Below are 11,486 nucleotides of genomic sequence, written 5' to 3' on the forward strand. Positions count from 1 at the left end.
TAACAATTAGATATCTCATATCTAAGGCTAAAATTAGACTCTTTAGATAGACTGGGATGTCTATGCTGTAATTCATCTTGTGGCTGTCTCTTGTCAGTGAGTCTGTGATGAGTCTGTGATGCAGCCTGGAGGTCTCACCTGCCCCGCTATCATCCAGTCTCAGGTACCCATCAGCCAGGGAGCTGAACCCTGTCAGACCCCCCATGGCTGCGTACGGAACATCTCTGCCCACCGGCCGACCCCGGGACTCCCGTTCTGCCTTCGTCTCCACCAGTGTCTGGTGGGCGGAGCTAGGCTGGCCACACCCACAGCTGAAGGGGCTCCGGAACCCAGAGCAGGATGAGCCTGAGGACAGAGAGAGAGGAGAGGTAGGTCAATGTGGCCTCAACAACACTGACACTACTTTTAACACAACAAATTGGAAGGCAGGGAGTATAGAAGGAGTGTTATAACAATGACTCAGTGCTTCAGCGAGGGGACAACAGAGACTCACATTTCCCACACAGGTGTTCTGTGGTCTCACTATGGTCGTAGGCAGAGTGCTTGCACCTGCAGCGTACGGGCTGCGACCCATTCAGGTGCACGTACTGGAAGGCCAAACACCGACACCCTCGAACCCGGCATGGTAGCGCTATCGGACGCTCCAAAGGAACCTCCTCAAAGTCTGTCTGATGCTGTTTGTACCTGGAGGGGTTCAACCCAAGACAAGTGTAGCGATTAAGAAGGATAGCTGGAGTGATGCTTGAACCAGTGACCATGCGGTTCCTGGGAAACCATGCTTCCTCCTCAGCCATAAAGGTTCAGATCTCTTTGCAGAGGTCATAGTGCATTTTGGAGGCACACAATTAATGAACTAATCACAGTGTTCTACTAGAGATGGAGGATGTTGCTAACGTGTACCTGTGTGTGCAGAAGCAAGGTGTCTCTGGGCCGATGAGTTTACAGTCTATTCCCCCTGGCACTCCAAAGCTCACATACAGCCTGTTGTGTAGTCTCTTGGGCAACTCTGTTCTCTTATACTTTTCATATTCCTCTGGGGAGAATAGTCTGCCGCCATCGTCTTCACCCACGATCCTGACACACAACAACAGGTGCCACAGCACAGGGGTAGGATTAGTATTTATTTTTTATTTTTGTAGTACAAAACAAGAACACACAAAGAAATAACACAAATACACAGCTGCCAGACATATGAAATTAAGTATTGCTTAAGTATTGCAAGACAAGGGACAAGAATAGAGCAACAATGACAGTTACAATAACAATAAGCGTTCCTAGTCAGTCTTCACGATCAGTCTCTGTCCAGAAGGTCCAGAAACGGACCCCAAATCATGAGAAATCTGATGGAGGAGTTAGTCCTGAAAAAACTAATATTTTCCAAGTTAATGGTGTTAATGATTAGTAGTTCTGATCATAGAGTAGCCTGATTCTGCAAATTATTCCTTTCCTCCTTAACTATAATACTGATACACAAGTAGTATGCTATATGGTAAACTAGACATTCAACTTCATCATTTCATCAGTTTCACCTATGTAGTCCCATTAGATTGATCTGCTGAGGAAGGAAAGGAAGGAAGGAAGGCTATTCTAAAATAAACTGACTCCAGAAAAATGGCCTTGGTGACATTCTACATACAAGGAATGTGTGCACTTTCTAAGTTGTCTGAAGGCAAACATAACAAAGCAAATAGGCCTACACAGTCAGTCAGGTGACAGAGGAACATTCCAGCAGTGCTCCAGGCTGAATATAATCCTAGAAGGATGTTAATTGGCAAGCAAGACAAACCTCCTGTACTCCAGATAGTCGTCCACTGCCTTAGATGCAGTCTTGTCAAGACATATCCTCTCCATCACTCAAGTTCTGAGATACTGTTTTAGATAGACGAATTTGTAAAATCCCTCAGCTCCTCGACTGAAGTCCTGTGCTAGTATCCGGTTCAGCACCAGGCGTCCACGTTGCTAAGCGATCGGCACCTTTCTCCCCTTTCCTTCTTCTTCGATGAGGTTTAACGGCGGTTGGCATCCAATAAATGTTGCATTACCGCCACCTACTAGATTGGAGTACAACTCCCTTATACTTTGCTTGAATAAAAATAATAAAATATACCCTACCATCTAACACTACACTCACTTATCCCCTTTCGTTTCTCCCTCCCTTGCTTTGGGCTGGTGGGCGGGTACCTTGTCCTTGGCTTATTCTTTCAGTGGGTCATATGCCATCCATTCATTCCTTTCCAAAACTATTACAATCAGCAAAGAAAAATAATGTTTTAAAGTTATTTTATGTTATTTTCTTTCTACATAGCCACTAGGATGAATGAGCAAACTGGACCTCCACGCCCACATGTTTCTTTATGCCAGAGAGGAAGAGGCGAAGCGAGAGGGATACCTTGTCCCAAAATCTTTCTTCTCAAACAGGTGGTGTTTTGAGTTTTTGCATGGAGGTCAATTTGTCAATGGGTGAGCGTCGAATTTGGTTAACAAAAAATGTAATGGCTTATTTGCTACGTGTGGCTTATTTGATCTAATATATTTTTCGTAATGATTAGGTTGTTACGCGTGTACTGATATAAGTAGGACACGTGACATCCCGGTAACTGACAAAAAAAACTTTAAATCAAAATTGTGCCTGGTCTTCACTAGTTACCACAGCCACAAAATCATAAACCTCGCGTATTTCCACAATGTATTTTCTTAAAATGTGACTTTAAACCTAACCACAGTGCTAACCTTATGCATAACCCTAACCTTAAATTAAGACCAAAAAGGTAATTTTAGTTTTCATGAATTTTGACTTTGTGGCTGTTGTAACTAGTGGAAACGGTCGTGGTCCTGCGTATCTGCCCTCTCATTGGCTAGAATGGTCCCACCTGATCTTGTCTCCGACTGTCTTCCATTTTTAAAATACATTTATTTTCATTGTTAGAGTGGCCGCTAGAGTATCTGGTCAATATAATCAAAGATTATGGATATACTGACAATATACTGTCTCTCCGCCCTCACAAAGCGGCATGGCGGGCTGTCTAGCTCCCAATCCTTTTTGAATATTCGATGAGCGTTGTTGATGTTAACCGCTTGTATTCAATGGGGAGAGATGCTGGCCTCATGTCATGAATATGCATAGCCGTCTCAAGATAGTGTTTTTTCTCAAAGTTGCCCGGGATGTCACGTGTCCTACTTATATCAGTATACTCGTAACAACTTATGCCTTACGAAACTTCTAATCGAGCAAATAAACCTCACGTAGCAAATAAGCCATACGTTTTTTTGTTGACCAAATTCGACACTCATTGACCTCCATACAAAAACTAATTTCTTCTTCCTCTTCTTCGGATTTGGGTTGGCGGATCGCATCCAACTTTCAAGGTGCACACACCGCCACCTACTGTACTGGAGTGTGAGGCCAGTCGAGGCCTAACTACACTAAATTCTCTAAGAAAGTGAAATAGAGCCCTAGATACCACTTCCCTCCCCCACTACACCACCCAAACCCTAACCCCAACCCCAACCCCATCTAGCCTCTCTAACCTTTTCACACAATCTCTCCATATCTATGTCATACAATTCACAAAATATCAACACATGCTCCACCGTTTCCTCCACTAAACACTCATCACACAGACCTGTTTCATGTCTTCTTTTCATCCACAACGAGGCATTTAAACCTGTATGGTCAAACCATAGTCTACTCCAACATTGAAATCTGGGATATACTCCCCAGCCCCCACCCTTCCACTGACTGGATCATTTGAACTATCTGTATATATCCTTAAAAACGAATAAAACCGATTATCTATATATCTCTCCACACACCATCTCAGGTTTTCACCCCATTCTCTCCTGCCCTCAATCATGTCCACACTACTAAACAGCCACGGAGGAACATTCCCCAATGCAATTGCCGGCTCTATCTCTCTCCCCCCGTCCATATTCTACCACCTTCTGCCCGATTGGCCCAGCGTCGTCCGGGTTTGGCCGGTGTAGGCCGTCATTGTAAATAAGTATTTGTTCTTAACTTACTTGACTAGTTAAATAAAGGTAAAATACAATAAAAATGTCCACCCGTACGCCCTCTGTTGGAGGGAGCCAAACAACGAAAAAACGCCACCTGCTGGAGGGAGCCAGATTTTCCGCCGAGTTGGGCCTCTCTCTTCCTCTTCCTCTCTGATTATCTGTGTTTATGCGCAATACATTTCCCTTGAATCCATACAGCAAAAAGCGATGACGCAGAACACACAAAACAGCTATTCGTCGCTTAGGAAACGGGCTGCGCTCGAGACCGATTGCATTATGAACAAGTCTTTAGCCTAGGCATGCAAACAATTATGCAATGCCACTTTAATTTAAGAACAGGCCATTTGTTTAAGTTGTAATGCATAATATTATTGAGTTATTAGATCCCGTGTTAGCAGTGAGCTAGCTAGCTATCAAGGATCTTCTGACAGTGACATTTCGGTCCCTGCACTGTCTGTGGTGCGCTCCGTCTTGGATTGGAATCGCAGACTGACGTTCCGAACAGTTTAGTGATTCAAACGAACAAATCCAGGTAATATAACGTTAGTTTGCGTTTAGAAGGGTTTGATAAAAGTCAATTAAATACTGTTTGAGATGTGAGACAACTTTGTGGATGTCTGACTGGCCAAGTTATGTTCGATAAGAAGACTAGCTAGCATGTTTACGTCATCATGCACGCTATCAACAAGCTAGACTAGCAGCTAGCTAGCGAACTCAGCACTGTAAGCTAGCTATAGTCAGCCAGTTTTCTAGAAATCTAGCTAACGGTTTAGCTACATGTATCTCTGCTACCATCAAGCTTAAATGTGTGTGTTTAAGAAACGGTTTAAAAAGTATGACTTATTTGCTAACATAGCTAGCTATGTCTATTATTGGCTATCTTTCTTCGTTTTTCCACCAACTGTTCTGTCATACACTAACAAGCTAACTTTTCCTTCCTCAAACCTGAGCCAAACCTTGCTGCATTGCCTAGTTGTTGATTGAGGTGATGACACTATCCTTTTTATTTTTATACTTATGTATTGTATATTGTTTTTTTGTGGTGTGGATTTTCTATAAGCCCTTTGCCTTCCAACTACACCTGCTTAACGTTTATGTATTTGTTTTTATCTGTATTATTGTTTATCACTTTTCTTTGGTGAAAATAAATTAAACCTTAATCCCAGATGGCAGCTGTGTAGGTCAATGTTTAACTAATGGATTTGTTGCCTCAACTTGCCTTGTGTATAACAATGCTTGACAGATGGTTAGGTGAAGTGGACAGCATACCTTATGGCATCCTTCCATGCACACACCCTTTTTGTTTGAACACTAACATGCTACCCAGACCGCACGCAAGTTGATTTTGTCTTCAGTAGACCTTTTCATGATGACACAATTAGGCCTAGATGTCAAATACCAATATCCTGCTTTTATGCAGGAAACCACATCCTCCCATGAAAGCAGTAAGAGATAGATGAGAGCCTTTGCACTCTTATCTATTGTCGTCAGGAACTGCCATGCATTCGAATAGCCATGTCATAGATGCACAAAATGCTAGTTAGTCACCTAGCATTTTGTGCATCTAGGGCTAGGCCTATGACATGGCTATTCCAATGCATGGTCGTTCCTGTGGCCACTCTGTGAGCCCTCTGAAAGGCCTCAACTGTAGCTTGTCATCACTCCTTTCCCCTCCAGTTGTTTTGCCTGCTGTCCGTTAGCATAGAGCTCACAGGAAGGGAGTGTGTGTGCGATTAGTACATTGAAACCGGGCTTCTGTTACCTTTCTTTTCATAATTTATTCCCCTCTGTTTAGTGTCCCTTATCTGCTCCCTCGATAGGATATGCCACTCCCAGAGCAAGAATTAAAGCATTGACAGAGCTGCTGTGAAATATGATCATTTGATTTCCGTTTTTTTACCTGCATGTATTACGCAGTCTTGTTTAGAAAATGAAGGTAGCCTATATATCACTGTCTGTATTAGAAAATGGTCTGTGAAATCCTGGATCCTTGGGACGTCCCTACCCCGTTGAAATTTGTAATGGTTAAGGTTCGGTAAGGGAAGGGTTTAGGGTAGGGATGTCCCAACGATCCCAGATAGCACTGACAATTAGAAAATAGGCCTACTACTGGGAGAGACGATTTGGCCCTGTTTATAAATCCATGCCAGGGATTTATGTAATGCAGAGAAACATTTATAATACTTGCTAAATATAATGTATAGAGCAGCTGTCATGAATTCGTAATCTGCACAACAGAGCATCATTTCAGTTTTACTCCATGCATTTCTTTCTAAACAGCCTTCCGAATGATGCAGCACTGAACATTGCAGATAGAAATGCCATGAATAGAGCTGACATCATTCATCTTCACTCATGATTTCTTACGTCTGAGAGAAATGTCAGTTCTACACAATGCTTTTCTATCTGAAGACAGTAGTACGTTCTACAACATTGTTGTGGCCGTCTGACCCCGGCCCAGGTTCCTGATTAATTGTGTCTCGGTGTCATGGATTCCCCACAGAGTGAAACATGACATGAATGACTCGCCTGTTTCTGTCTGTGTCTGTCTCTCTTCTTCAGATCCTCCCTCTCTGAGTGACGCAGCTATGTATGTGTTTGGGCCCCATGGTTGACTGCCAGGTGTATGTAGTGTTTTTACCCCCCTACTCCTCCATACCCAACCCCAGCCCAATATCCCCCAGCCCTATATCCCCCAGTCCTAACCCCAGCCCCCTTAACCCTGTGTCAGAGTATTTTGCCTGAACTAGCCCCTGTCTATGTCCTAGCCCCAGCTCCAAACCCCTGCCCCTTTGCCCCTAGATCCTTCTCCTTCCTTTCCTCACACCAGCCCCCTTGCCCATTCAATTCAAACCCATTCAAACCACCCACTTCCAGACCCAGCACCACTCCCAACCCTTTTCCCCCAGCCCCACCCTCTATCCGCCAGGCCCAACTCTCTATCCCCTAGCCCTCTCCCCTGGCCCACCACCATCCACCTCCAGCCCCACGTCCAGCCCCAGTACCATGCTGGGGAGGAACATGTCCCAGAAGCTGAGCGTGCTGCTAATCGTCATGGGGCTGGCGTGGGGGCTCATGTTGCTGCGCTACACCGTGCAGCAGCCGCGCCACCAGAGCAGTGGCGAGCTACGCCAACAGATCCTGGAGCTGAGCCGGCACTATGTCAAGGTGCTCAACGAGGAGAACCAGAACTCACCAGGAGGACCGCAGGGCCCCTCTATGGCCGGTTATGGTAAGGACTGTTTTAGAGTTGAGAAAAATCCTGAAGCCACAATTTTCTTTCGTTGTGGCGCTGGAAATGAAAGGAAATGCAAATGTACTTACTCTCTCTCTCTCTCTCTCTCTCTCTCACTCACTCACTCACTCACTCACTCACTCACTCACTCACTCACTCATACACACAGCTGATCTGAAGAGGACCATAGCAGTGTTGCTGGACGACATCCTGACACGCCTGGTCAAGCTGGAGGGGAAGATGGAGCTGGTCGCCAACACTTCAGTCACTAACTCCTCCCATCCTGCAGGGGGCTCCCTGGCCTCAGCTCCAGTTGCCTTACACAAGCAGGACATGCCAGGCAACCACCGCCTGGACACACCTCGCCTCCCTCCACACACACCCAACAGACCTCGCCCAGGGGTATAGTGGTGTGGGTAGTGATTGAGGCCCTGTTCAAATACAAGTGCATCCTTTCTTCCTTAGGTAGTCACAGATCTAATAAGGATGGTCGGGTGGCAACTTTCCTTTCACTTATCCATTCATTTACAGATCAGTGATTAGCTCATGGAAGGAAGAAAAGAGGGAAGGATATATTCTAGATAATTTAAAACTAACCCTGAGAAAGGACTGACTGCCTGTTCGTTTCCAATAAGTACATGGCTGATTTCAATTTTTTTACGAAGACAGTTGAGCACCTTTTTTAATACTTTCAGTCATGGACTCTCTTAGGCATAAATTTTAGCTTCCCTTTTTAGTGGTTTTATCATGGATGGGTCTACAAACTGCAGATGTCTCTGAGGATGTCTGTGGGCAGCAACAAAGCATCAACAACAGTAGAGAAAATGAACAAATGTCTGTACTCTGTAGAGTCTTCAAGGAAGCTGATGATGAATATGAATGGCACAGCCACCCCGATATTACATCCCTTGGACATACTAACTACGAATTTGCTGTACTGCTTCTTCAAATCTCATCCATATCAGAATTTGCTGAACTAAACAATGCACTCATGGTAGTTTGGGAAATTATGTATTTGAGTTTGCAGCAGCTCCTGGTGCTTAACATGTAGATTTGAAGAGTCCCTTTTTAGCTTATATATATATATATACACACACACAGTGGGGAGAACAAGTATTTGATACACTGCCGATTTTGCAGGTTTTCCTACTTACAAAGCATGTAGAGGTCTGTAATTTTTATCATAGGTACACTTCAACTGTGAGAGACGGAATCTAAAACAAAAATCCAGAAAATCACATTGTATGATTTTTAAGTAATTACTTTGCATTTTATTGCATGACATAAGTATTTGATACATCAGAAAAGCATAACTTAATATTTGGTACAAAAACCTTTGTTTGCACACACTGCAGCAGGGATTTTGGCCCACTCCTCCATACAGACCTTCTCCACATCCTTCAGGTTTCGGGGCTGTCGCTGGGCAATACGGACTTTCAGCTCCCTCCAAAGATTTTCTATTGGGTTCAGGTCTGGAGACTGGCTAGGCCACTCCAGGACCTTGAGATGCTTCTACGGAGCCACCCTTAGTTGCCCTGGCTGTGTGTTTCGGTCGTTGTCATGCTGGAAGACCCAGCCACGACCCATCTTCAATGCTCTTACTGAGGGAAGGAGGTTGTTGGCCAAGATCTCGCGATACATGGCCCCATCCATCCTCCCCTCAATACGGTGCAGTCGTCCTGTCCCCTTTGCAGAAAAGCATCCCCAAAGAATGATGTTTCCACCTCCATGCTTCACGGTTGGGATGGTGTTCTTGGGGTTGTACTCATCCTTCTTCTTCCTCCAAACATGGCGAGTGGAGTTTAGACTAACAGCTCTATTTTTGTCTCATCAGACCACATGACCTTCTCCCATTCCTCCTCTGGATCATCCAGATGGTCATTGGCAAACTTCAGACGGGCCTGGACATGCGCTGGCTTGAGCAGGGGGACCTTGCGTGCGCTGCAGGATTTTAATCCATGACGGCGTAGTGTGTTACTAATGGTTTTCTCTGAGACTGGTCCCAGCTCTCTTCAGGTCATTGACCAGGTCCTGCCGTGTAGTTCTGGGCTGATCCCTCACCATCCTCATGATCATTGATGCCCCACGAGGTGAGATCTTGCATGGAGCCCCAGACCGAGGGTGATTGACCGTCATCTTGAACTTCTTCCATTTTCTAATAATTGCGCCAACAGTTGTTGCCTTCTCATCAAGCTGCTTTCCTATTGTCCTGTAGCCCATCCCAGCCGTGTGCAGGTCTACAATTGTATCCCTGATGTCCTTACACAGCTCTCTGGTCTTAGCCATTGTGGAGAGGTTGGAGTCTGTTTGATTGAGTGTGTGGACAGGTGTCTTTTATACAGGTAACGAGTTCAAACAGGTGCAGTTAATACAGTTAATAATTACTTAAAAATCATACAATGTGATTTTCTGGATTTTTGTATTAGATTCTGTCTCTCACAGTTGAAGTGTACCTATGATAAAAATTACAGACCACTACATGCTTTGTAAGTAGGAAAACCTGCAAAATCGGCAGTGTATCAAATACTTGTTCTCATATATATATATGAGCAAAACATGTGTACAGTAGATTTTTTTTTTTAAAGGATAAAAGTGATAATCCAAAGATTTTTATTTGCACTCTCCTTGAAGGCTTGAGAAATGTATTTTTACTTTGATGATTTTAGAGGATGTGTATAACAAGTCGAATGTAACTGTCAATAAGCAGACGATTACCAAGTGATTACTATAGATCAATTCCAACTCCATCTCTATCCTCTTTGTCACTACCCAGACTGTTAGTCCTTGTTGATTCCGCTTTGCAGTTTAGCCCTTTGATGAAGTTGCTTGTCTATTTCTTACACATATCAGTCTGAGCTCACATTACACATTGACTGTTGGGGGATGCCCTAAAAATAGTGGGCTAGCCCAATGTTTATACTTTTAAACATGTGGGAGTGCCTGTCTATGGCACACCCTTACCCCCTTTACTACAAACCATCGGCTGCATCCTGATTCTCCACCCTTACAGAAGTGTGCACTTAAACACTACCTTTCAAATCAAATTTGATTTGTCACATGCGCTGAATACAACAGGTGTAGACCTTACCGTGAAATGCTTACTTACAAGCCCTTAACCAAAAATGCAGAATTTTTTTTAAAGTAAGAAAATATTTAAACTAAAAGAAACTAAAGTAAGAAAAAAAGTAACACAATAAAATAACAATAACAAGGCTATATACAGGGGGTAAACAAAACATAGTGGACTGAAGGGAAGAGAAAAAGTGTGAGGGGTTCCGTCGGTTCCGAGTCAATGTTTGGGGGTACAGGTTAATCCAGGTAAAATGTACATGTAGGTAGGGGTAAAGTGACTATGCATAGATAATAAACAACGAGTAGCAGCAGCGTAAAAAAGGGGGTCAATGCAAATAGTCAGATTAGCCATTTGATTAACTGTTTAGCAGTGTAATGGCATGGGGGTAGAAGCTGTTAAGGAGCCTTTTGGACCTACACTTGGCGCTCCGGTACTGCTTGCCATGCGGTAGCAGAGAGAACAGTCTATGACTATGGTGGCTGGAGTCTTTGACAATCTTTAGGGAATTCCTCTGACACCGCCTGGTATGGAGGTCCTGGATGGCAGGAAGCTTGGCCCCAGTTATGTACTGGGCCATACGCAATACACTGTAGCGCCTTACGGTCGGATGCCGAGCAGTTGCCATACCAAACAGTGATGCAACCAGTCAGGATGCTCTCTGGTGCAGCTGTATAACTTCTTGAGGATCTGAGGACCCATGCCAAATCTTTTCAGTCTCCTGAGGGGGAATAGGCATGGTCGTGCCCTCTTCACAAGTGTCTTGGTGTGTTTGGACCATGATAGTTTGTTAGTGATGTGGACACCAAGGAACTTGAAGCTCTCGACCCGCTCCACTACAGCCCCGTCGATGTGAATGGGGACATGCTCGGTCCCCCTTTTCCTGTGGTCCACGATCAGTTATTTTGTCTTGCTCACGTTGAGAGAGAGGTTGTTATCCTGGCACCACACGGCCAGGTCTCTGACCTCCTCCCTGTAGGCTGTCTCATCATTGTCAGTGATCAGGCCTACCACCGTTGTGTCGTCTGCAAACTTAATAATGGAGTTGTACATGGCCATGCAGTATTGGGTGAACAGGGAGTACAGGAAGGGACTAAGCACGCACCCCTGAGGGGCCCCCGTGTTGAGGATCAGCGTGGCAGATGTGTTCTTGCCTACCGTTACCAC

At 44.6% G+C, this 11,486-nt stretch overlaps 2 protein-coding genes across 3 annotated transcripts in view; one reads left to right on the top strand and one right to left on the bottom strand.

The window, feature by feature from the left end:
* Window positions 1-11,486, bottom strand: part of LOC121586695 (protein FAM221A) — a 50,212-nt gene that overhangs the window by 14,207 nt on the left and 24,519 nt on the right. Inside the window, exons 1-4 of one of the 2 annotated variants that reach the window (XM_041903615.2) lie at window positions 1,787-2,061; window positions 901-1,074; window positions 494-684; window positions 139-345 (exon numbers count right to left, since the gene is read on the bottom strand). In XM_041903615.2, the coding sequence (XP_041759549.1) occupies window positions 139-345; window positions 494-684; window positions 901-1,074; window positions 1,787-1,851 (637 nt within the window). In that variant the 5' untranslated portion in view covers window positions 1,852-2,061. Of the gene's footprint in view, window positions 1-138; window positions 346-493; window positions 685-900; window positions 1,075-1,786; window positions 2,062-11,486 lie in introns of those variants that run through there. The other variant, XM_041903616.2, reaches the window with a different exon arrangement.
* LOC121586697 (coiled-coil domain-containing protein 126) lies at window positions 4,102-8,388 on the top strand. Its single transcript, XM_041903618.2, has 3 exons — window positions 4,102-4,546; window positions 6,577-7,246; window positions 7,419-8,388. Exons 2-3 carry the CDS (start codon window positions 7,021-7,023, stop codon window positions 7,655-7,657), a joined length of 465 nt encoding a protein of 154 aa, XP_041759552.1. The 5' UTR covers window positions 4,102-4,546; window positions 6,577-7,020; the 3' UTR covers window positions 7,658-8,388.

This window comes from Coregonus clupeaformis, chromosome 17 (genome assembly GCF_020615455.1).
Source record: "Coregonus clupeaformis isolate EN_2021a chromosome 17, ASM2061545v1, whole genome shotgun sequence".
Classification (NCBI taxonomy): domain Eukaryota; kingdom Metazoa; phylum Chordata; class Actinopteri; order Salmoniformes; family Salmonidae; genus Coregonus; species Coregonus clupeaformis.